At 44.7% G+C, this 26,632-nt stretch overlaps 1 protein-coding gene across 4 annotated transcripts; it reads right to left on the bottom strand.

Annotated features, from left to right (window-relative positions):
* Window positions 1–362: 362 nt before the first annotated feature.
* On the bottom strand, window positions 363–26,632 carry LYRM9 (LYR motif containing 9). Of its 4 annotated transcripts, XM_079324849.1 has the most exons (6): window positions 26,277–26,632; window positions 17,081–17,153; window positions 5,312–5,438; window positions 4,578–4,670; window positions 3,534–3,582; window positions 363–1,385 (listed from the first exon to the last, which is right to left on the bottom strand). In XM_079324849.1, exons 2-5 carry the CDS (start codon window positions 17,083–17,085, stop codon window positions 3,565–3,567), a joined length of 243 nt encoding a protein of 80 aa, XP_079180975.1. In that variant the 5' UTR covers window positions 17,086–17,153; window positions 26,277–26,632; the 3' UTR covers window positions 363–1,385; window positions 3,534–3,564. The 4 variants fall into 4 exon arrangements, with proteins under 4 accessions (XP_079180975.1, XP_079180972.1, XP_079180973.1 ...); XM_079324846.1 differs by lacking the exon at window positions 363–1,385 and having other exon boundaries at window positions 3,341–3,582; window positions 26,277–26,625; XM_079324847.1 differs by lacking the exons at window positions 363–1,385; window positions 26,277–26,632 and adding an exon at window positions 25,699–26,240 and having other exon boundaries at window positions 3,341–3,582.

The following is a 26,632-nucleotide window of genomic DNA, read 5'->3' as shown; positions in this document are numbered from 1 at the left end:
TCTTATTGGAACCAGCTGCAAAGTGTTTTTGGCAGAATATTGTTATTACATTTGTGTCAACACAATGAAAACCCCGGGCTAGCCAAAGGCACAGGATACTCTTCCCCACTGAAACTGGTGGTGGCAACTGAATGCTTCTGCAGTGAGCCACAAAGCAGGGCTTTGACACCAAGCACCTCCTGCCTGGATCCTTGGGTTACTGCAACCACCTATCAACTGCCCATCACTTACCAGAACTGGCACAGAAATGGGTTCCTCATTCCAGTAAAAGAAACTGAAGCCTGTGAATACGTTTGTCTCCTTTTACTGATATTATCCCTTGCTCTGTCAGCAGCCTCATGAGCATCATGGGTTTTTTAAACTCTCCAAAAATAATTACAGAATGCAACACAGACTCATTTACCCACCATCTCTGTGGTCAGGGATTCTGGAGGACTGAAGATGGGAACACAAGTGCACCAATCTATTTGGAGTGGCTATTTTCTCCTCTTCTGCCACAGCAGAACCTGGGAGGACACAGCCTGTGACTGTGTCTTTGTCACCCTGGGCAGTAATTGCCAGCACAGCAACACCAAGGGAACAGGGAACAGTTCTTTGGGCTCAGCAGGGCTGGGTGCAGAGAGACACAGAGCTGCTCAAACACAGGTGAAGAGAACTCACTGTGTAAATCTCAGGTTAGACAGGTCAGTGAGTGATAGATTTGGACAGCTCCAGGGTGAAATGACTTTTAAGCAGAAGTTTTTGGAATAATAATTTTGGTAAAAAGTACTGACTCTGCCCAAAGCCCCTTCAGAGTTCAGGTTCTCATCTACCTCTGGGTTAGTATAACATCTTTGGTCTCAAATTATGCTGCTGGAGAATGGAATTTGTATAATGTCTTGAAAACATAAAAGCCTCAGCTCTGCAGCCGAAGCACTCTTCAGTCCAGTCATTAAAGAAACATGTCTGAGGTATGGGGGTTACTTGCACTATTACACAGAAGTAAATAGTTGTTAGCATCATGTCTCCTCACCAGCAGGAAAATTACTTGTATAATGAATAAATAAAATTATCTTTGACTCTATTAGAAGTTTTTTATGTTGAAAACCGGATTATGTTTGTACAAAAGTCCCTCACACATCTTCTCATGCCTCCAGTTGAATCTTTACTATCAAAATACTTACTCATGATGTCTGCTGCCTCACCATGTTCCTCATCTGCACCCTTCTGAGAACTGAATGCTCTATCACTTTCCAAACTCTAAAATTCACAGATCCTGGTCCTCCATATCAATTCCATCTATCATACCTTTGATGCTCCCATATCCCAGCTGGCACCTCAGACATCTGGAGCTGCAGACATGCCATGGCTGTACCTTCCAGCTCCATGGTCCTTTCCCTCTTGAACTAGCCATAAATTAAATAACAGGCATGTAAGAATGATTTAAACACATGCAATTATCCTATTTTTTAACTGAACAAAATATTACAGCTCACACTACCAAAAGTCAATTAAAGCCATAGAGGGGTGTGATCACTCCACATTGAAAGTTCAGGAAACTGCCATGCTTCCATACACTGTTAATCCCACTAAGTCTTAGAGTTTTTAATCACTACTGCAGTGATACAAAATTCAGTGCATCTCCATGCTACAGACCACACACATAGAACAGACCTGGAGAACAGCACAGGTCCCCTGTTTGCTGGTTTGATCAGAAGCAGCACAGAGAGCTTCTATCAAAAATGCTCAAGCTTTTTTTATTAGTGTTCAGGATCATACTGGATATGCCTTGTCAACTGCCAAGGTTGAAGTTTTCTGTGCTCTATCTTGCATCAAATTATTTTGAAAGTTTAAATCAGAATGGCTGGAATTAAAAAAAAATTCTTCCTACCTAGGAAGAAAGAAAAAGTGGCTTTTCTCACATGGAGAAAAACCTACTCTGTTGAGAAAGTTTATTACCTTGCTGCTTTATTTGAAGTTAAGCAGAAGGCTGGCTCCAGCATAACACTGAGTATCATCTGGTACAGAAAAGGACTTGAGGAGGAGAAGTGAGTGGGGTAGAGAGACAAGAGAACAGCATTTAGGAATAGGTAAAATAAAGACAAAAAAGGCTAAGGGTGCATAAGGGTGATGCAAAAGTCATGAGGTAGAGAGGAACAATAGTGGGGATGGCAGAGGAAGTATAACAGAGAGCAAGAACTCCAGGAGAGGAGGGCCAGCAGAGAAAAGGAAGGTTTTTGATCCAATTCTTTATGAGCTCCAGGGTCAGCCCCTTTCCCGCAGCCTCGCCCAGCCCCGAGCTCATCCCGTGCCGGCCCGGCAGCGCGCCCTGCCGGCCGCCCGCCGCAGCTGCAGCCCGCTCTGCTCCCCGGGACACCAGCGAGCCCGCTGCAGGGCCACGGCCGGTGCTGCGAGGCGGTGACAGGCAGTGCCTGCCGGCCGCAGGGCACAGCGCACACCGAGCCCGCTGCAGGGCCACGGCCGGTGCTGCGAGGCGGTGAGACAGACTGTCCGGGCACAGAGCCGGCCGCAGGGCACAGCGCACACCGAGCCCGCTGCAGGGCCACGGCCGGTGCTGCGAGGCGGTGAGACAGTGCTCTGCGGGCACAGAGCCGGCCGCAGGGCACAGCACACACCGAGCCCGCTGCAGGGCCACGGCCGGTGCTGCGAGGCGGTGACAGGCAGTGCCTGCCGGCCGCAGGGCACAGCGCACACCGAGCCCGCTGCAGGGCCACGGCCGGTGCTGCGAGGCGGTGAGACAGTGCTCTGCGGGCACAGAGCCGGCCGCAGGGCACAGCACACACCGAGCCCGCTGCAGGGCCACGGCCGGTGCTGCGAGGCGGTGACAGGCAGTGCCTGCCGGCCGCAGGGCACAGCGCACACCGAGCCCGCTGCAGGGCCACGGCCGGTGCTGCGAGGCGGTGAGACAGTGCTCTGCGGGCACAGAGCCGGCCGCAGGGCACAGCACACACCGAGCCCGCTGCAGGGCCACGGCCGGTGCTGCAAGGCGGTGACAGGCAGTGCCTGCCGGCCGCAGGGCACAGCACACACCGAGCCCGCTGCAGGGACACGGCCGGTGCTGCAAGGCGGTGACAGGCAGTGCCTGCCGGCCGCAGGGCACAGCGCACACCGAGCCCGCTGCAGGGACACGGCCGGTGCTGCGAGGCGGTGAGACAGACTGTCCGGGCACAGAGCCGGCCGCAGGGCACAGCGCACACCGAGCCAGCGTTGTGCCCGCCACTGCCAGTGTCACACACACCGAGGGGGAACGCCCAGTCCCCAAAGAACCTTTAGCACACACTGCTAGGGTTGATCCAGGCCTAATGGTATAATGGAATCAGTTACTCAAATGTTAGGCAAATTTGGGCTTTAACTTAGAAGTTCGTGATTACACAAAGCAATTTACAAAATTAAATAGCTTCAGAAATATAATTTAGCTTCATGACATCCCAGTGAAATATAAATTATTGTATTTATATTATCCAAGAGAAAACTTCGGGCAATAATTCTAATATTGTACTGGGTTTGACAGCAAGTCCTCTAAGGATGTTTACCAAAGTCCTTCTTGGCTTCATCCTTCCTCTTCTACTTCTGGTTTTTATACTGAAAAAGGAAAAAAAAAAGATTTTTTTTGTGGGAAAGAGCACATAACTAAGTTCATACCAACAAGGATTTACAACTCTTCATGATCCACATAAATTTATGTCCATTTTCTTTAAGATAGATTGAAATTTTGTAGGCTTTCCCTTTGCAGTATAAAACAATAAATCAGGCACAGTTATTGACTAGATTCTACCTGTTGGAATTTGGTTACTGCTAAAATATAATCTGTGACTAATTTGTGCTTGCTCCTGTAACAATTCTCATTTGGATTTCACGGACTGGCAGAGAGAAGGACTTAACAGTCACTTAGTAAATTAAATCACAGATATTTAGAGAGCAAGTTGAACTTTTGACTTGTTTCATTACACACCATGTTAAGGTCTCACACTCCCCAGCCAGACTGAAATCCCAGTAAGCACAGGTCACTCACTCTCAGCTGTCTAATGGAAACCATCCTCATTCTTCCATGTGAGAAACCAGTCTGACAGCACAGGGCCAGACCCACTGGGTGACAGCTGTGCACCCACAGCTTTGCCCCTGTGTGGTCTATCCCTGATCTCTGCAGCCATGGGCAAGGTCTGAGGAAAAGCAACAGTAGTTCTGGAAGTTCATGTAAATTGTCTGAGGATAGATTCTATTAGGAAAGCAGATGATACATAGGAAGGTGTGGCTTGCAAAATGCTGGATTTAAATTTTTTCTCCTATAATAGAGTGATACCAGCCACCACAACTGATATTTAATAGAATTCTTAATGGAGACTTACAAAGAGACCAACCTAAATTGTTACTCGTTCTGAAAAAACCCCAACATTAGCTTATACTAAGAAAATTTTTAAATAATAAATATCAATCACAGATCCCTCCTGGCTGGGTATTTCCTTTCACCCAGACACTTCAACATCCAGGACAACAATTTGCTATTTAGAACTTGCTTTCCAATGTTTTCTTCTTTGTTCTGAACTGAAGCCAAAATGCAGAGAACCCAAGGCACTTACTTTATTCATCACCCAGTCAGCATCTTCAATGGCTCTCTTAATGATCTGCTGGATTCGCTCAGGATCGTCTTCATCAGCATGGACTTTGAAACTCTGCAACATTCCAAGTGTCACTGACTTGTCAACACAACAGTTGTCAAAATAGTGTTTAAATATCAGAAAAATATTTGTTGCAAATAAACTACTGGTCTAAAAAGGTAAAACTACACATTGTAACGCCTGGCCATCCTTATGGAAACAAAACAAATCTGGTCATATGGAATTTCATGTTAAGTATTCTACTCCTTTCATACATCAACAACAAAAAACCCAGAGAATTTCAGTTCAGAACAATTGAAATTGTCTGGTATGTTAAAACTAGAAAGATACAGGACATCAGGTATGATAAAAGGCATGAAATTACTTCCATATGAAGTATGGAATATGAACAGTCAGATTAGATTTACCCAGATGGGGGATATATAAATGATTGACAAGGAACCAGTAGGTTTCACCATAAAAGATGTGTTTACAGAGTAAGTAATGACTGTTCACTCTCTTGACTAACATTAGAGATGAAAGCCTAGAAAAATAGCTTTCAGATTCAGAGAAAACAAAAGGAAATGTCCTCCGCACGCTCCTACTATAACCCTTCACTAAGGTGTCGAGCTTGCAGGAGGGCAGTTTTAAGGAGCCAGGAGTGATGGCAGCTCACAGAGCAGCAGAAGAGCCCCCAAGGCCCGGGCGTGTCTGACCTGTCGGATGGCATGTCTGTAGTGCTGCTGCACGGGGCCCGGGGGCAGGCGGCGGCAGCAGCGCAGCAGGTACCGGTACAGCTGCAGCGAGCTGCGCACCAGCTCCGCCTGCGGCAGCGGCATGGGGCTGCAACGAGAGAGCACAGCGTGAGGATAAACCACAAACAGCACAGAGTGAGGATAAACCACAAACAGCACAGAGTGAGGATAAACCACAAACAGCACAGAGTGAGGATAAACCACAGAGGAACAGCACACAGGGAGGATAAACCACAGAGGAACAGCACACAGGGAGGATAAACCACAGAGGAACAGCACACAGTGAGAATATACCACAGTGAAACAGCACACAGTGAGAATATACCACAGTGAAACAGCACAGTGAGAATATACCACAGTGAAACAGCACACAGGATAAACCACAGAGGAACAGCACACAGTGAGAATATACCACAGAGAAACAGCACACAGGATAAACCACAGAGGAACAGCACACAGTGAGAGTATACCACAGTGAAACAGCACACAGGGAGGATAAACCACAGAGAAACAGCACACAGTGAGAATATACCACAGTGAAACAGCACAGTGAGAATATACCACAGAGGAGCAGCACACAGTGAGAATATACCACAGTGAAACAGCACAGTGAGAATATACCACAGTGAAACAGCACACAGGATAAACCACAGAGGAACAGCACACAGTGAGAGTATACCACAGAGGACCATCACACAGTGAGGATAAACCACAGAGAAACAGCACACAGTGAGAATATACCACAGTGAAACAGCACAGTGAGAATATACCACAGAGGAGCAGCACACAGTGAGAATATACCACAGTGAAACAGCACAGTGAGAATATACCACAGAGGAGCAGCACACAGTGAGAATATACCACAGAGGAACATCACACAGTGAGAATATACCACAGAGGAACAGCACACAGTGAGAATATACTACAGAGGAACATCACACAGTGAGAATATACCACAGAGGAACAGCACACAGTGAGAATATACCACAGTGAAACAGCACACAGTGAGAATATACCACAGAGGACCATCACACAGTGAGGATAAACCACAGAGAAACAGCACACAGTGAGAATATACCACAGTGAAACAGCACACAGTGAGAATATACCACAGAGAAACAGCACACAGTGAGAATATACCACAGAGGAGCAGCACACAGTGAGAATATACCACAGTGAAACAGCACACAGTGAGAATATACCACAGAGAAACAGCACACAGTGAGAATATACCACAGAGGAACAGCACACAGTGAGAATATACCACAGAGGACCATCACACAGTGAGAATATACCACAGAGGACCATCACACAGTGAGGATAAACCACAGAGAAACAGCACACAGGGAGAATATACCACAGTGAAAGAGCACACAGTGAGAGTATACCACAGAGAAACAGCACACAACCAGAAGAAACCCAGCGCTGCCAGTGCTACCGACAACATAGAAATAAAGCGCAGGGTAACAGTGAACAATGAACACGGGCAGCAGACTGAGCAGCACAACCTGCAGAAAGCCCAACATGAAATGAATGAGAACTCCTGAGTTTAGGGACAGACACATTGGCTGCCTTTGATCAAGGAGTAAAACACAAAGTGTGAGCTCAGTCCAGAGGATCATCTATGATGGGAGCAGCCACGTGTGCCGGTATTTTACAGACAGATTGCCAGAGAAACTTTTGGTATGTACCCAAACCTGTACCACAGCCCACAGTGAGGCTCTTACTTGCTAAGCCAGGATCCCTCAAGTCCTTCAAACTTCCCTTGAACAACCCTAGGAGTTCATCCACATGGTGGCTTTTCAGAATGAAGATGCTCCTAATGGCTACAAATGGTGCTGGAATTTAACAATATTTCCTATTTTGTCATTCTGTCAAGAATTTCAAGGCTTCAGCTGGAAACAACACGGATAAATATAGGAGAAGACGGGAAAAAACATTGCCAGGTTTGAAATTTTACATGTATTGGTAACAGCAACAGGAAAAGAACAAATCTACCAAGTTTCACTTCTATAACTATATTTACATGTCGTAAGTCCATCCAAGTCCTATAAAGTGCTAATCAAAGACTGTAAATGTCTTGTCATTTAACAGATGGTTGCCATCTGTAGAGAACTAAATTAACATTTGCAAAAAAGCACTTTTGCATCATTACTTTTAAGAATAAAGATAATAAATAAGCAACTGAATATTGAAGTAGGTGCATGCTATTGTTTTAGCACCCATTACAATACCTACTCATTATTTAGAACAGCGTTTACCTTTTTCTTAAGTAAATTAAGTCCTTTAGCCAAATGTATTTCGGAGTACACCATAACAGCTTTTACATCCTGGGCTGTATATGTGCACAGACTAGATCTTGTTGCAGTAGGGAAAATCTCCTCTCTGTGCACCTATAAATGCCCATCATAATGGGATCAAAATGCTCCAGACTTCAACACGTTCATCTCTTGTTTTCTTCCAATTTTTTTTTTTTCTTTTTTAAAGTACCCTTTTCTCTTTGCAGTGAAACCTATGCTGGGCATCAGGTCCATGCATTTTTGGTTTGGATTGATTTCACTTTGGCATTCAAGTATGGGAGGTGATTACACGCCCAACAGTCAGATGAGATATCCCTGCATTCCCCTTCCAGCAGCAGGAAGAAAAGCAGCTCCAACATGTGACTCATAACATATAGACTGAATTATTCCCTGCCCTTCTCCCCATGAGAGAGAGAAGTTTTTATCATCCAATACAGAAAACTGGAACATGTAGTTGGATTCAAGTTGATCTGAACCCAAATTTAACTTCACACACAAGTTTTTGGGCTGTATCCTTGGCTGGTAAGAATTTGTATAATTCCACTGACCCTAAGAACCTGACCCTGCATTTCACATATTCCCACTAAATACAGTGAAACATCCCAAAATTCAATACAGGTCCCAAAATACACTTTGGGACTAGCGCCAAGTTGTGAAGTTGTTTCTAGGCTTTGATGTGTAAACCCATCAGATGTCACTGTGCTCTAATTAAACCTAAGTGGTGCAATAGATTTCCTGTCACAAATGCAAAGACCCCTCATGTGCTGGGATTGTTCAGGACAGCTTGCTCCAGCACATAGGAAAGCAGCTCTGGGAGAGAGGAAGGAACCAGTCATGGAAACATATGGATATGGAAAGATGAAGCTGATCAATGGAACTGAAAATGTTTCTCTATAGATAATTAGGAATTTTCCACTACAGTAATTTTTCATAGGAAAGTGTTGAGCTGTAGAATTCAAGTTGTGTGACAAAAGACATTTGCACTGATGATTTTTTTGGGGGAAAAAAAATCGTTTGCCTTTTCATAAATACTGGACTTTCTAAATTATTTGAAGAAGGAAATTTTCACTCCATCTATTATCAAACTTAAACTCCTTCTATAAGGTTCTCATATTCAAATTAAAAAAACAAACCACCTGAGTTCTGACAGATTCACAGCTCTAAAAATGCTACAAATGCCTTCATATGGGCAAGCTTCACAGGGAAGTTTATCAGCAAAGATCTAAGTTTTTCATAGGATGTAACTTCATCCAGTGAAAACTTCCCTAGAAATCTACCACAGCACATGGAAAACTCGATGTCTATTTTGATAAAGGGGCTGTTTTATAAGAAATCATCTCCTGACCTGCCCATTGTTAAATTCTAGGATTCTGGCACCCTGTACAAGCACGCCTCAACAGGTGCTAGATCCTGCCAACAGGGAATGCTGCACTCTGCACTTGTGCACCCCAGTGCACTGGAGAATCTGCACAGCCTCTGCTGTGATTTGCCCCTTCCTCAGCACAAAAAGGACAATGAAGCACAGTAGGAATCTGCACTGTTGCCTTTTGTTCTAAAAACATCTCCCCTCGAATCCCACAAACGTTACTAGTTTTATCTGCCATGCAAAAACCCTTGACCTCACAAAATCTGGCTATAATCCTGACTAATAATGTAAATCTCCCTCTGATAACTTAAACATCATGCACAGTACAACAAACAAACTATCTACACCAAGAACTGTTGAGTCAGAAATAAAATAATCTGCTAATTGTGCTTTTCTGGAATGGATGACTGTATAATGTCCTAATCAGAAGGCTGAAATCACATTTGCATTTAGATAAAGCCCCGTTCACAAAGAGACAAGTATAAAAGGAGACACTGAGACTATTGTGGCATTTCTCTGCATTGCATAATCATTTACATTCCCAATAATGATATTCAGATAGTGAAGCAAAGGCTGACCAAAGCCAATTAATCTTCACTCTGCATTAGCAGGTTTGACAATTGACCCTGTGCACAGCAGAACCCTGATGAAGCTGAGATGACACTATGCCGCTGCTCTCAGTTTACTTTTTTTCCCTGAGTGTTTTTCAGGCAAATCCCCACAGTTCAACAGTTATGATCCCAATTCCTCCAAAGTAGTTAAACAGCCACCAAAGCTGGGTTCCAGAGACCAGGAGTGTTAATTAAAGGACTGCAAGAGTTACCTGAGCTGTTGTTGTTTACAGGTTGGCTCCTCCTGCCCACTCTGTCCCCTCTTTCCCCACTATACAGGCTAGACATGTGCTCTACTACTTTGAAGTATTACATCCTCAGAAATCTTAACTCAGGAATTTATGATTCCCCATCCTCGTTAAACCTCATGATCTCAGAAAAAATAAGAATGTCAAAATAAGAAAGGAATTGGAAGACTTTTGAAACCCCTTTAACCACAGAACATCTTAGTTCATGCTGCGACATCACTCCAGGAAGGCACCAAGGGAATGAATGCTGCTCCCCAGAAGGTTCTTACTCCTGGGGCACTTCCATCCTCCCTCCCAGGTTTCCCAGATGGAGCCTGTGAATCCGGCCCGAGTGGCTGCAGCAGGGGCAGGACTGCCTGCCCTGGGACACAGCTGCCCATGTCACTGTCACACTCGGCACCCAGCGGGGCAGGGGAGCGCCGGGCACGGCCGGGGCAGCAGCAGGGGCTCTGCTGCCCCAGGCGCTCCCCTGCCCCAGGCAAAGCAGCCAGCTTTTGTCTGTCCGTCCGTCCGTCCGTCCGTGCCTGCCCCCAGCCGCAGCCGCCCGCAGCCCAGCCCTGCTGTGTGGCTGAGCACGGACAATGCCGCAGTCACTTCCAGCAGCCGCATCTCGCTGGCTCACACTGAGCTCCGCGGCTTTGATGTGATCGCTTCTGACGAGCCGGGGCCGGGCATTGTTGGGGTTTTGTCCTTTCCAAACACGAGCTGCAAAGTCCCATTGCATGAGTGATGCTAGCCGGGCCTGCCCTGCCCACTTCCATTTCTGCTCCTCTCCCCTTTATGCTTTGATTGATGCATGAGGCAGAACAGTGTCAGGTGACTGTGCAGAACCATTTGGGGGCACAGCCCTGCAGTATAAAATTTGCTTTACACAGTATTTGTAGGGCACACCAAGGATTAAGCACTGGCAAATGAGAGATCCCGAAGATCTTTGCTGACAAGGACTCACCACTGCTTGGACACCCTTCATTGCAGTTCTAAAGCATCAGGATCAGGCCTAATGCTATTCAACAATGTCACCTGTTTGCAAATATAAAACATATCAATTATAAATATAACATAAATACAAAATATGGAACTGAAATTGATAAAACTTGAGAATGACAAAGAGTGCTAGAGCTGGGCATAATGACCAATTGTATAAATTAACCGAAGCCACAGGGCAGAAGTCTTGCCTTACACCCTGGTTTGGTATCACACAGCAGAGACATGCAATACTGCAAATAAAGCACTCAGGCTTTTGCAATCTTACACCAGTGAGGAAACATACTGCCCATGCTGAGACCAGATTACCTTGTTCTGTATAATTAATAAGCATGATGAGACTAATTAGAGTAATATTCTTTGGTGCATGCTCACGAGTGAGGACAGGAACCTCCCTGGTTTAGGTGTAATTCAAACTTCTCAACTTTTTTCTTCTCAAAATGATTCTCCTGGCTTAAAGGAAATTCTGAAAAGCACAGTCTCAAAAGAACTTTTTCTTCCCAGCTCTGAATTGCTCAGTTCAACTGCTGTTAAAATGAATTTTGTTCTCAGCGGCCAAATCTGTGAGTATTTACCTTTGGGATCATGCCTGAATAGGAATTGAGTTATCAACTTTAAACCAAAACTGCCTGTTAATTTCTTCCTTTCTTGTAAATATTGTATTTTGAAATGTTCCAGTGCTTAGTTCCAGTTCACCAGCTGTGATTCTCTCCCACTACTTTACGTCATTTAGTGCAACAACTTTCTGGCTGAGCTTGTATCATCTCCTAAAAGATGCAACCGGGCACCAAATAAGCTGCCACAAGTGCTATTGACAGACAGATACCCAGCTGGCAGCATGAGGCAGGGAAGTGCCTTTGAAGGGCAAAAGCACACTGGCTGATTAATGACCACATTAACTCTATGGACTGTGGCTCAGACAAGCATGGGAAGAATAGCCAGTCTTACATAAGGTTTTGTACTGGTTTCTCACTGTTCAGGAAGGACTGAAATTGGTTAAAGTTTATTTTACCATTATTCTTTAACACATGCTTACTTTGCTCATGCAATCCAACTTTATTTTTTTTTAAAAAGTCAAGGGGGTAAAACAAGGAGCTGTCAGTGCAGAAAGAGCTCTGATTAGGAAAGTACAGGAGTTGACAAACCTGTAAAGGTGGAGAGTTAGAATTTAAATCAGCAAAGTCACTGTTATCCACACTTCTGACTAAAGTTTAATTTGAAAATATTTGGCCTGGATGGTGATGATGGGGCTTGTGCCCTGCCCTGGGATCTACCCCTCATCCCAGAGTTTTCCTTCCCTACACACATTATCCTTCAGAGCAGTGTCAGGAACAACTCCATGTCTATCATTCCAAATCCACACCTGTTGAAATTCAGCATCTGCCAATCCTTCAGTCTCAATCACAGCAATAATCTGAGCCAAGCCCTTCCCTGGCATAAACCCTGTCTGTGGTAGAATTAGACCACGGATGAATTGGACCCACCACATCCTGAGCACTGTTTCTAAGCAGCAGCATTACAGGACATTACAGTAAGTCTGGGTGCCTTTAGCCTCTTAGGGGGATTGGCCCAGCTCACTAATCAGGGATTGTTTCCATACCAACAGCTAATCAGGGGCAGATCCCACCATGTCTTTGGGACACTTCTGAGCTCTTAAAGCCACAGCTCAAGTTTTTCCCCAAAACTTCACTGTCACTCTCCAAGGCATAGTCTAGCAGAAAGGCAATCTAAGAAAAAGAAAGGTGTGGGCAGCAAGCAGCTCTTGCAAATCCAGACATCCCCCAGAATGCTGCAGGACATTTGTTCTGAGCTCCCTCTTAACTGATTACACACAACACACCAACTCTGTTGTGCAACTAAACTAACTCAGAGCTCTGGCAGAGATGAAGGGGGGTGAGAGAAACTCTTTTCCCTTTGCATTTATCAATACTCATCTGAGTGAATGAGCATGGCAGGACAAACAATTCTGAGCAGCAAAAGCACTTGATGGAAATGGAGCTGCCTTAGGCTCACCCATGGCTCTGGTATGTTTACATTTGGTGAAACCACAGGAAAAGGGCGATAAAAGCTTTGGTTCAATCAGTCCTGATGCTAACCTCCAGTGCTAATAATTAACTCAATTATGCTGAATTAATTTGATATAATTATTGGTGATAAAGCAAAGACAGCGACCCAGAGAAACTTTGAAGGGCAGGAAGAACAGAAGTCTTAACAATACAAAATACCCTATAAATAGCATCTTTTTTTTCCCCCAAACTGAGTCAAAGACACCAAATGAGTTCATTACAGTCATCTGGTTTCACTCAACCCTCCAAATTACCCCTGTACCCAGACAAATAGCTGTGAAATGCAGCAAGTGCACTAGAATTACAGCAGGCCCTGACGAATTTGACACAGCACTCAGCACAAGTGTCTGTCCCCATCCAATTATCTAAACAATGAAGATTTAATAATACATTTAAGAGATGCACAATGCTGCTCCTTTAACTGAAGATGTTAATTAAGAACACTTTTCTGTTGCACTGTTGTCAGTTGGGTGTTTTTCTGAGGAACAATCTGGAGGATGCTGCTTATGGAGTCTTTTCATTTGATCTGCAGTTTTTATCTAGTATTTCAGACTTATTCAGTTCAAAACAAACAAACCCCAGCTCTAAAACCCAAACATGTATCTTTTTCCTCCCCCATTTAATATTTCTGTGATTTGCTTTGAAAAAGTATTACAGAAATACCTTCCTTGCTATGAAAATACACACTTTTTACTAAGGGTTTTTTAATGCTTATGTGTTTATAAAGAAGTGTCAGTGGAGGCAAAAATCAGTTGTGGTCAAGTCTTGGGAAATGGGTTAAATGACAGCGAAATCCAAGGAATTCTATGCAAATTAATGCTGGAATTAGCAGCAGAGTATCTGTGGGCTGTGCCCTGCTGCCTCAGCCTGCAGGAAGCAGCCCAGGTGTGCTGCAGGTCAGACAGGCAGGACCCAGCCCCAGGGCTGCCCCTGCACAGGGGCTGAAAGCCCCAGGGGAACCTTGCCTTGCCTTCCCCTCCAGTACTGTGCATGGATTCAGCACCTGCCTGATGTGAGGAATTTAACAACTGAGCATCACTGTATTTAATGCTTTACAGCCCTGCAGGACTGCCACACCCAGCCATGCAGACCTGGGTGCCTTTGCTCTCTGGCTCCAGCCTGAAGTGCTGCTTGACTTAGGCCTGTCACAATGCTGTAAATACAGAGGTTTCTAAGCTTCTACTCTATTTTTATTATCCTTGGTGACAAGAATAAAAATATTACCTCTATCATCACCAATTGCTTCTGAGGAGAGATTCCAACTGCTTAGATGTAAGAAATTAATAGTATTTTTCCAATTTGCTAAGTAGGTGCTGCTCACACACCCCCAGATCACTTCCCTCCTGAGTTCTGCTCGTTCTCAAACACAGCTGATCTTTCAGAACTCTGTTTAATTGCCACCAGGCTCTGATCAGACTCATCAGTTCAAAGCAAGCTCCATTACATCCATAATTTATGCATTTGATTTCAACAGATCATTTTGAGCCCAATACTGAGGGGGCAAAAAGTGTTTTCCATGGGGAAGCTGTTAATGTTTTCTAAAGAACAAGTTTTAAAAAATATTATTGTAGTAGAGACACAACATTTTAAAGTGCTGTGAGGCATTGTTCGAACTCCTGCATTTATCTGAACAACCACTCAAATGTTGTCTATGCCCATTTCCCACAATCTCTTTAGCTTAGAGAGCTGAGTTATTGCTGCCTGGGGAGACACCTCGGGGAAAGGGCAGGCACAGGCTGGAGGGAAGCACAGCTCCCTGCCTCAGCCAGCAAAGGAAGGTGTGGGCTCACACAGCCCAAAGGCACCTCCTGCCCATCTGACACAGCAGGGGGGCTGTGTGAGTGAGGAGCTCAGCAGCCCCTGCCTGCCAGCACCCACCTCCCCCAGAGCTCCCTCTGCCCACCCCAGCCCAGCCCTGCTCTGCCGTCACTGCCTTCATTTTCCCTTTCATGGATTTTTGCTTGAAAAAGCATCACTGCCTTGATTGTCTATTTTCAGCCTATATTTAAGAAAACCCTTTGGTTCCATTTGTAGCCACATCCTGTCTCAGCCTCCCCCTCTTTTTGTTCCTAAATATAAGGCTGATGCAATTTGATGTGACATGACAAAATAGCACATTTGCATTGGCAGAAACTTTCTCTCAGCAGCAATAATTAAAGGGAGTAGATGAGACACTGCTGAAATTGGTGTTTATTTAGCCTGGAAATAAAAGGTTTCAAGATGTCTTGAGAGGGATGTTCAAGTGTGTCACAACCATGAAACTCATCAATGAGCCACCTTCTACAGGCTTCCTTTCTGACAGAGAAATGGTCACTCAAACAATGTCATTGACTTAAAGAGAGGAAAAAAGAAATCAGAGTTCTGTACACATATTGCTAATCACTGAAAATTATTTAATGTGTTTCTTGGGATTATAAATAGTACCAGGAACACTTGTGGTTCCACGTAAAACAAGGGCACTCAACCTCTAACTTTAGAGCACAAGCTCTTTCTCAACATGAGAAGAAAACCAAGATCTCATTGACCACAGTAAGAATTAGGCACTTAAATATCTGAATTTTGGTCTGAGATGCAACAGCAGAGGACAGGTACTCACCTTCACCTACAACACAGACTATTATTAATTGTCAAAGAGAGAAACCCAGAAACAGCAACCTGAATCCTGCAAGTTCAGCAGGATTCACATTATAGATTAAAACTCATCTACAAAACTCATAAAATAATTTACTGTGCCTAGTTTTGCTGAACAGATACACAGCAAATACCTGACAGGGTCAGGTAATGTCAGCTTCCTGTGCTCTCTTCCATTATTGATGACAGCAGTAGAATGCAGTGGTGGAAGAAGAGCAATACTTAGAAGTTGTAGGAGTTTTCTTGATATTTAGAAGGTAAATTTACTTAATCCATATGAAGAATTCAGGGAAAGGTCTGGTGGCTGTTCCATAGGCCATAGGATTTAGCAGACATAATATGGTTTCAAGTGAAACTTCCTGCCCAGGAGCCTCCTCCCTCTCCCTGTGCTCACAAGGCTTTTCTTTCAAACCCATCTGTGATCAGCTCCAAACCGGCAGCCCACGTTTTGAGCAGGCTCGTTTCCATCCTAACACAGATGGCACCAAGAACAGGGCAGGCCAGAAAAAAATCAGTTTGCATATTATGCTTCAGTTTTTATGGGTCAGATTACCATTCAAAGCCATCAAAATGGCAACCCATATGTGATGTGTCTGCCATCGGAACTGAAGTGATACACCACCAAAATCTTAACGGGCTTGGTTAGACAGCATTGGATTAACCACTGACTAAACTCTGATACTTAAAAGTAAAGACATTTTCCTTCCCAATTTTTTTTTTTTACTTTGACAGATCAACAAAATTGCTTTGGTGAGTCAGTAAGGAAAAGACATTTTGCCATCCTCATCCCTGAACAACTGCATCAGTACGGCTCTCCTGGCAGAAGGGAGCTCAGCTTCTATCCAAACATTCGCTTCCCCAGTGAGCCAGGTGCAGATGTTGGCTGTGTCATCTGTTCCAAGTTCTTTGTTCTACAAGCCAGAAAATTGTTCCCACAGCTTTGGGGAGAAAATGGGGATCTGAAGAGCTCTTTGCATGCTTTAATTGGTGGAAGAGTATCAGATGTTTTAAAGACACTCTTGCAGAAATAAGAAATGTGTCATTGCCCCCACTTGTGACAGCTGACCAGCAGAGAGCCGTGTGCTGTGGACCCCAAAGGGAGGCTGCAGCAAGGTCAAAGCCATGGCTTCTGTTCCCAGCCTCCCACACACCCTCTGCCTTCCTGCAGGGCCAGCTACAGCCCATTCCCTGCTCCAGGGGGGCATTAGCCCACATCTCCAAAGGCTCTGCTGCACAGGGACAGGTGTAAAGTGGGAAGGCCTCTCTGGGAGAAGTTTGTTGAATAGTAAAAGGTATTGAAATATCCCCCTATGTTATCATGGCAGCTGGAACTCAAACAACTGCCATGCTGACTGACAGCCAGGGCCACAGCCCTGTGTCACTGCCACTGGGAACATTCTTCATTCACAAGTTTTTTCAGCCCTCCAACCTCTCTACATAATATTTTGGTCAATGCTGATACCTCAGGTGCATATTCTCAACCAGATACAATACACACAACAAAAAAAAAAAAAAATCACTTACAGCATCCAGAGTAGAGGAACTTTAATTATCTTCACAGATTAGGCCTGTCCAAGTCCAAAAGCAAGCAAGAGACCTGCAGAGAAGAATCAATTTTCATTATCTGTTTCTCCTCAACTCGCTACTTGAAGTGCCATTAATAAAGAAGTGCTGAGAAGCCCAAGCACAGCTCAGTTTATCCCTATGGGAGCTTTCACTTTAGTCTGACCAGTTACATCAGAAATGGATGCATGGCTTCGACATGAACAGGAGAACTGACCCTTCAATATTTCCTGAAAAGAATTGCTGGAGGTAAGAAAGTATCTACCTCCTTTAAAAAGTCAGTTTCTCATACTCAGAACTCTGTACAATGATATAATAATTACTTTACAGTATTCTGTATACAAAAAACTGCTTTGGACCCAAGTGACAACAGACTGCACACAAGAAGCTGCTTTTTCCTGCACACATGATTATACAGTAAGTAAATCAAAGCAACTCATTCTCTAAAGCCAACAGTAATTTGTTTATTTAGAATCTATCCTAAATTTGTTGAAGTCAAGCAACCAGATTTCTCTGGCTATCCAAAGACATCTGGATCAGGTTTTATCTCAGATCCTGTCACAGACACTTTCAAAAACTACTTGAAACAAAAGTCCTGGAAGATAACAACGACACAGACTCTGAACTGATCTGCTTTGCCTCCCTTTGAAAGGCTTGAGTCTTTGAAATATCTAAGGCAAAACTCTCAAGCACATTTACAAACACATGGATCAAAGACAGCTGCTGCCACAGATGAAATTTTTTCCCCCAAGCATTTAATAGTAGCACAGCTTGGTGACATATGATGATTGACAGCAGCCTGGGATGGTCAAGTTTTGGTGTCTAATGTCAGCACTTTTATTGGCCCTCTGAAGGCCAGATCAAGATGCTCACAGGCAGACTTACTGTAATAAGTGATGTGAAACACAAACCCAGAAAAACAGATTCAACCTTAAAAGCTCATCCTGAGTCCACTGACACTTTCTAGCTCTGGTACAAGAACTGAACACCAAAAGCTGTGTTATTTTCATCCATCACCTAAATTTTCCTTTCTGAGAGCAGAGGACCTCTGATGAACACCTCTCATTAGCATTGTTAATTAGCACTTAGCAGATCCACAGCCTGTCAGAAGTGCAGTCCTCCTCTGTTAACTCCCAGCCAATGCAATACCCAGAGAGCAAGACCATTAACTTCTCTGTAGGCTGATATTCAAAGCAGCAGTTACTTCTATAATTCACTTAGCAGAGCATCAGGCACTTGGGCTCAGAAAGCTTTCCAAACCTACTCCAAATACACCCAGCTGAGCTTTGGAACACAAGAAAACAGCATCAGTTGCTCTGTTTCATTGTTCAGTGATAAACAGTGATTAAAGCCCAACTTGAATTTCCACTTTGAAAGTGGAAGGGTCTTTCAAAGAAAAGTTCATGTCAAACTTGAGGTTCCTTTGTTCTGCCAAACTGTACAAAGAGCACTGATGTAAATGTGAGTTGCACTCCTGACACGGTTACTAACTGGTATAAATTAGTTAAAGCCAATAATCTCCAACTTGCTGCCCTATTTTTATCTACTAAAAACCTAGTGCCTTCTCGTGATCCTCCACAAAGCTGACCTGCACTCAATCCCTTCTGTGCCTCAGACTGGTGACAAGATTTCTGCACGTTCCTATGCCACCTCCAAACAGCTGCAGCCTGCAGCCATGGCTGTGTGGTACTGCTGATTTTACTGTGTAACTTTACAAACAAATAATAAAATACCAGTGTGCCCCTGAAACACGTTTGAGGAAAACAGGCTTACTTTCCATGCACAGACATCCTTCCAAGCAAAACTTAGGAGCCCATGTTCATTCCTGTCCATGATGGAGCAACAATATTGCTGTTCAATTTCTTATTTCTCCTATACCATACGTGCTTGCCATATCCAAAAGGAATACAGAAATGCTACCTGTAAAGTCCTTACACTTTAATAAAGTGATTGGTAATCATTTACTGAAGGTAAACAGGTATAAATCTGCTGCTCCTAACATGCTAAAACTTATTTATCCGTTTGTCTTTATGGAAATTTGTTTCAGTGGGCAAAGATCAAAGCCAGACACATTATTTTTCAGAGGGCTGCCAGTGTTTTTTTGTGGAATGATGAATCCCATTTTTTGCATAATATCCCTGTCTCAGTATGCCACAACTCTGCTTCCCTTTCACTGCTGTGAGAACAGGTCCAGGAGCAGAATCAACAGGCCTGCTCACACCTTTCTTCCCCAGCATGAACTGGTCAGCTTCTACTGGGAGAAACATTTCTATGACAATCTGACCAGATTTCTCCCTCATTTGTTTGCAATGAAAGAGTTAATATCTGTGACCCAAATATGGAGACCCATTTTAAACTTGCTGAAAATTGCTTTTTAATCCTAGCTCTCGAGGATTTCCTTTGAAACCATCTGCCATGCACGCTGGGTACTCTTTCCCTGTATATATGCAGGATTACTATAATATGGATTCTTTTGTGTAACTTAATACATTTCAGCATATTAAAAAATTAGTTGAAATTTCCATTGTTTTCTGATTTCAACTGCCATAAAAATGACTGTAGAAGTCAAAAACACTGACAAGTTCATGGCAAAGCCAACACCCATATTTATCTTATTTACTGCAGTGTTTACCTTGCAATTCTAATATTTAGTCAGTCTGACAATGACAGGGTTTAAGGAAGGGTTATGAGTTATTACTATAACTAAAGCACATGCTTCAAATCAAGTGGAAGAATTTTGTTGGATAGGAATAGATTTAATCATGTGCTTTACCATGCTTAAATTTCCCATGCTTACTTTCAAGACTGAAAGACACAACATCATCATGACTAGAGATCAGAAAATATTTCCCAATATTACTTCAAATCTATTGGCCAGCTTTTTCTATCTTCTTGCTATGAACCTTTATGCAATTGTATTTTTATAGTACATATATTGAAGAGAAAGAAAAATGTCACACTTGTAAATAAATTGAATTTTAAAATTGGCACATGCAACCATGTATATTTTAGTAAATATCCAAAAATTGAACCAAAGAAATTATATTACTTACTATCACAAAATCACAGCCAGAGTGATTGAAATAGCAAACATTCAGCAAGCTAGACTTAGAATCAATTTATTGAATCAACCTATAAAGAAAAAAAAAAATCTAAATCCCAGCACAATTATTGAGCATCTTCAGAGTGAAATACTTTTTAAAAATGTGATTCCCTGCAAATATTCTGAGAAGAGAAAATAAGGACAATCACTTGCATGGGTTTAACCACATCATGTGACACTGATATTTCAGGAGCCAGCCAGCTGACAGCCTGTGAAGTTCCTTGTTGCACACAAACAGATCTCAGAGCCCCAACCTGTGCCTGGGCTCCCTGAGCAGCCCTGGCTCCTCCCTCACAGGATTCCTTTCACAGCCACTCACCCCAGATCTAACCCAAGGGAGCAGCAATGCAGAATCCCCCTCCAGAGCAAAGGGAGGATCCCATTCTCTTTGGTGCCTTTTCCCTGCAAAGGAGCTGTGTTAGATGGGGTAAAAATATACAGGATAGATCTACACATGCAGATGTTGGAAGAATGTAGAGAAGAAAAAACAAGCAAATCATTTTGTTTCAGCAGTAACAGACGTTGAAGCACCATCCTGCAGACATGTTACTTTTAATACAATACCTCTCATAAAGTGAGGGGGGGAGGACAGAATCAATGCCCAATTACCCAGTTTTTTCAGGGTTTCCATTTTAATGAGCTTCCTGGATGATTCTGTCCTTTTCATTTTCCTCCTCTAATAATCCTATCAAATTAGTTTTGTCTAAAACATCAGTAAAAAGAAAATCAGCTGTCTAACAAAATCCTAAAATTGCTGGTAGCAGGTTCTTAAAACTGACACGTTATACATCATTTACTTCTGCATATATGCAGAGCAATTCCCAAGATCCTACAGCACTGCTGGGATTAGACTGGAGTGCCTGAAAACAGCCTCATGTCCCCACACATCTGCTAATGGCAAATGGATAGAAACAGACCAGCAGTGCAATGGCATTTGCAGATAGATCGGGGCTGAAAAAAACAACCAAATGCAGAATAAATAGATTAAAGCCACCTCTTTGTGGCTAAGGGAGGGATTAGGTGAAGGCTGGCCTGCATTCCAGCTGCAGACTAACCTGCTTTCCTGCCAGACTGCATCAGCCACTCACCTTATCAGCAGTGGCAGTGACCTCCCACCTGCCACCTGGCCAGTGTGCAAAGAGCTGCTGACCCTAGGGTGGCACTGCTGCAGCCAGAGGGACAGAGCTGACATCCTCAAACCCAGCAGGCAGCAGGAGCCCAGAGCAGCCCTGCATGCCCTCTGCAGGGAGGCAGTGCAAGCAAGAGCTCCAGCCACGGCACCCACGGCCTCCAACCAAAACAAAGGAACGACAAAGCCCCAACAGCCAAAACTGTTTACAGAGCAGCTTTCTTACAACCCACTGTCCCCCAGTGCCACAGGAATTAGTGATGCAGAACTAATTGATACAAATCTCCTGAGGGGAGAGTTGCTGCTGGTTATCTCCAGATGAGAAATTTAGTCCAGAAGGATAAATTGGACAGACAGCTGAAAAGCTTTAGTTCTCCTGGTAGGAAGGGAATTGATCTGGTAAAGAAAGCCCTTAAAGAGATATTATCATGTCAAAAAAAAAAAAACCAGGACTAGGAAAAAAAAAATAGTCTTAAAACAACCGAGAAACCTCTGAAAACTCTGTATTTATATCAGTACAGCTAATTATTTCCACCTTCACACAGAAGATGAAAAACTGAATATGTCAAAATTTTAACATTTCTCCTATTTAAACTTACGTTATGAATATAATTATGAAACTTCTATAAAAACCCCTGTTCTTCAATTAGTGATTTCATTTTTGCATCTAGTATTTTTACTTATCAATTCCCCTTCCACCAAGTTGAAGAAAAATAGAAGTATTGAGATATTCACAGGCATGTAAAAGATTCTATTCATGATTCTGGCATGGTTCTTGTATCAGACTTTTCTGGATTACTCTCTCCTGAGGCTGTCAGGGAATCAAACACCCCAAACTAGCTGAGGGTGGAAAAATCTCAGCAAAAGCTCCCAAGCTAACCAAATTCTCCATGTCCAACCAATGCCTGTTGTCTGCCTGACCAGAGAGATGGAGCTTCTACCACTTGAACCAGTGATCCCAAAACTCCATGGAAGGTTTCCAAAGCTGCTGCTCCTTGGACAACAGGTTTGAGTCAAGACAGAAGTGAAGTGCATGATGTGAGTCGATGCTGAGTTCAGCCTATCCAGGCTGTGGCACACCCCACCTGCTGAGAATCTCTGCTCTGCACAGAGGCCATGGCCACCCTGATCCTCAGACAGGCCAGTTCAGAGCACCTCTACTCAACCTGGGCCTTGGCACTACTTTTAGCTACCAGCTCACTGCAGAAACAGTGGATCGTGGAGAACAAGGTCACTCAACATGTGACATATTGAAACAAACAGCAAATTGCAATGCAACTCTTGGAAAAAACATAAATGTACCATCACACAGAGATTAAAATCATGCAATGCTTTTTGCCTGGAGAGGAGGAAAATTAAGTAGCCTGCTTCTCTCCCCTCTCCAAAACCCATCATTTAGGCATACTGCTCACACAAGGACAAGTGCCTTGTGGTGATGCTTTCAATTCTGCACCTTCTAGGGAAGATAACACACTGTGCAGCTATTTTAAGAACATCTCATTCACAAAGATCTCCAATTCTGTCTTCAGAGACGGAGATGATTTTCTTGCTGCTTCAACATCTTTACTGGCTTGACATTTGCTTCAGAGGGAATTCATTTGCTGTTCCAAGATCAGAATGGAGCAGGAGCAGCTGCCAGGAGAGGGATAAAAGGAAACACTGTCGACAAAGAGCAGCAGGGTCATTTCTGGTGCAAAGAAATATAGAACAGAGAGAACCATAGAACTGACATTTCTCCAGAAAGCAGCAGGGGATGAATATGTCCCCTCTGCCTCCTGCAACTGGTATTTAGGAAAGGACTAAATAATCAGGCTTAAGTTTGCACATTACTAATTATTAGAAACCAACTGTAAGCACCTGAGCATTCCCACTTAAAGTCAAGTTTATGCTTAAAAGCTGCAGTCAGGAAAGAACTCAGTAAATCCTTCAGAACTCTCTAAAGAAAACATGTCTGGCTAGAAAGCTCAGTGTTTAGGTGTTGGCATTTCTGGGGTGATTTCAAGCTGCAGTGCTAATCCTGACCATTATATCTGTACATGCAGCACACTGGACAGGCTTGGGGCAGGGCTGTGATCCCACCACAAAAACTGCTCTGCAAGAGCCAGAGGGGCTGACAGGCTAGGGAAGCAGCACTAGTGCCTGTAGATGTGATGTCCAGCATCAGGGAGGAGCCATGGATGACACATCTGCCACTCTCAGCAGCTGTCCCCACCTCATCCCAGGCACATCCTGCTGCCCTGCTCCAGGAAGCACCACTCCATGGTTCAACTGCTGTCCAAGCAGTGGACATTCCCACCCTGCTGCTGGCCTGACCAACAACCTCACCAGAGGTCACCTGCTCACTTGGATTACTCGATTCTTTTCCCTCAAGCTTATTAAAACATTGCCCTGAGCAGGACAGGGATTTGTCCCTCATTCCACAAGACCAGCAGATCCTGCTCTCCTCCTAGACAAAGGAATACTGCCATCCTTTCAACAGTTCAGATAGAAACCTTTATACACAACCAAAGCTAAATCGAAATATTTCTTCCCCTGCTCCTCTCTGCATTTTATTAATGGAGGAATTTATTATTTTCCAGTTTCCCAGAGAAAAGAGTTTAAAGACAAAAACTCTGGAAAATTATTCCTTGCAAAGAAAAGGGCTAACATACTCAAATGGCAATTTTAATCCCATGATATTTTGTGGTTTTGTCTATTCTGTTGTACATTAGGATCACAGTCTATTTGGAGCGTGGTATTTATCTGACTAACCAAACCTGCTCAGATTCACAGGCATGAGCACCATGATTCTGACACCTTAAGGGCTTCAGCATCAGGATTTATGAATTAAATATTTCCAGGGTGTTACAGAACACTGAAGACTGTATCTGCAGAGTGTTATATCAGGGTATGTGTGGGCTTGTCAAACACCCACACGATAAATTATCAATAGTGCAGCTCAGAGCACCCCTTTTGTGGATCAGAGACAAATCTATGCATTTTATGATGCTTTGTTCTATTTAATGTTATTTTTCTCTGCTTTAAAGTTTCACAAATGCCTAAATGCTGAAGGACATTCATACATAATACACAACCAAAAGACTTATTTTAATATTTTGAGTCCTTTTTTCATAGCTAGTTCATGTGAAACAAGGAAAAAAGGTGACAAACTGTATCTGGAACTGGACATTTCATATTGTTTAAGATGGTACAATCTTTTGTGTAGAATTTTAAGGTTAAAGCACTGCTGAGGAGCATCAAAGAAACAGGACTAGCTGATTACAACGTGTCTGCCATACTTGCCTGCATGCAGAGCACTGTCAGAGATTATGCCCTGCAAAGCAAGAATCAAATTGGAGGGGAAAATGAATCGCTCAAGAGTCAGAAAAGACTAAACTTGAAGTTGTGAGTTTTCAGAAATGAACAAGTGTTTCTGATGCAAGTATTGACTTCTATCTCTACTGAGGAAACAAAGGATCCATTAGGTGAGCACTTCGCAAATTCCATGTTTCCCTTACCACCCTTTGGTTTTTTCCCTTTCATGTATTTCCCTGTGAATGAACAGGATCTTGTCCTCCTTAACTTTCCCAGCATGAACAGCCTGAAAAGCAGTTGAACTGAGAGCTCCTAAGTTTCACAGTGTGACAGAGGCCAGGAACCCCAGTTGAAAGTGTTCAAGGAAGATACACTCGTTGAGGTGAGCCACCCAGTGCTGGCACCTGCCAGAACTCCATATGGGCACCAAGATAATCACATCCCTGACCAGCCTTCACCCCATGGAGTGGGGCTGCTGCAGCTTCCAAGGGCAAACAAAGCAATATGGCTGCAGCATGGAGTGCATCTAAAAGCAATGAAGTGGGTTCCAGATGGAAGCTGCTGGGTGTGGTTTGGAGTGGTCAAGGGCTGTCAGGAAACAGGTACCAGTGCCAGGACTGCAAACCCTCTTTTCCTGCCCAGACAGGAGCAGGGGCAGCGGAGGAGAGGCTGCCAGCTCCGTCCCAGCACTGCAGGAGCAGATCCCCTGTCAGTCACTGAGTGCCTCTGGAACTGCTCAGCTGTTACCTGAAGGAACCTCTTTACGTCCCTCACGGTAATTTAACTGCACCACCATGGGAAAGGCTCCTGGGAGAGTTTTTCTGAGGTAAAAAGTACCTGGGAAAAGCAACCTGGGAGAGTTTTTGTGAGGTAAAACTATTAATCAGATATGATTACTATTCACATGAGAAAATGGGGAATGTTAAAACTATCAAGTTTTTAACCATCCCTGTGTTTTAGGGAACACTGACGCCTTACCCAAAGAGACTGCAGTTCCCTAGCATGCAGATTCATAGCGTGAGGGAAAATATTTCGGTGCTGGTTTACACGTACCTCGCACTGAGCCCCCTGAGCGTGTTCTGAGCACTGTAAAGGGACCTCGCAGAGACTGCCTCGGGCAGGGGCCACGGCCGTGCTGCTGGGAGCATCTACACCCTCTCATTAGCGGATTATTCCCCTTTCCTGCCAAGGGGAGCTCACGCACGGGGTGACATGGTGCCACCACCTGCTGCCACAGCCCACGGGCCCCGCACTTCGCCGCCCTCCGGTTCTTAGACTGGAAAAGCAGGCCCCAAAACCCCACAGACCCCCCGGCCCTTCGCGGGCAGCTCCCGTGGGCTCCCCGTGCTGCGGGACCGGCCCCGGCGGGATGGAGCGGGATCGGCCCGCAGGCAGCGACACCCGAGGGCACCGTGACCCGGGCGGGAGCAGAGCGGGCACGGAGGGAGCCGCCGGCGGGCAGCGGGCCTGGCGGTGGGGGGCACAAAGACACGAGCAGGGACCGGGGGCACCGGGACCCGGCGCGGCCCCTCAGCCCGCCCTCAGCGCGGTTCGCCCGCAGCGCAGCTCGCACTCCGCTTCCCGCCGCCCCCTCAGCGCCCACAGTGACCCCGCGCGCGCCGCGTCCTCACCTCACCCCGCCCCGGGCCGCTATTGGCCCCGTCAGCCGCCCGTCAGCAGATCCCCTCCGCCCATTGGCCGCTTGCCGCCCGTGGGCGGGCGCGCCGCCCGCTTCCTCATCCGTCACGCGGCACCGCGCCCCGTGATTTGTGGAGCGGCGGCTCCTTCACCGCCCACCGGCTCCGACCACCGGTGAGGAGAGCTGTCGGTCAGGCCGCCGCCCCGCCTCCCGGTGCCATTGGCCCAGTAACCTCTTTTCGGGCTTTCGTTTCTCTTCATTGGCTAATTGGATTGGATGGGCGGCTGCGATTGGGCGAAAAGCGGGTCCCGGGGGTGGGACTTGGCTCAGAAGCAGAGTCCATTGGCC

The sequence above is a fragment of the Erithacus rubecula genome (assembly GCF_903797595.1).
Source record: "Erithacus rubecula genome assembly, chromosome: 22".
NCBI classification, from domain to species: domain Eukaryota; kingdom Metazoa; phylum Chordata; class Aves; order Passeriformes; family Muscicapidae; genus Erithacus; species Erithacus rubecula.
This window is presented reverse-complemented; position numbering and strand designations above follow the sequence as displayed.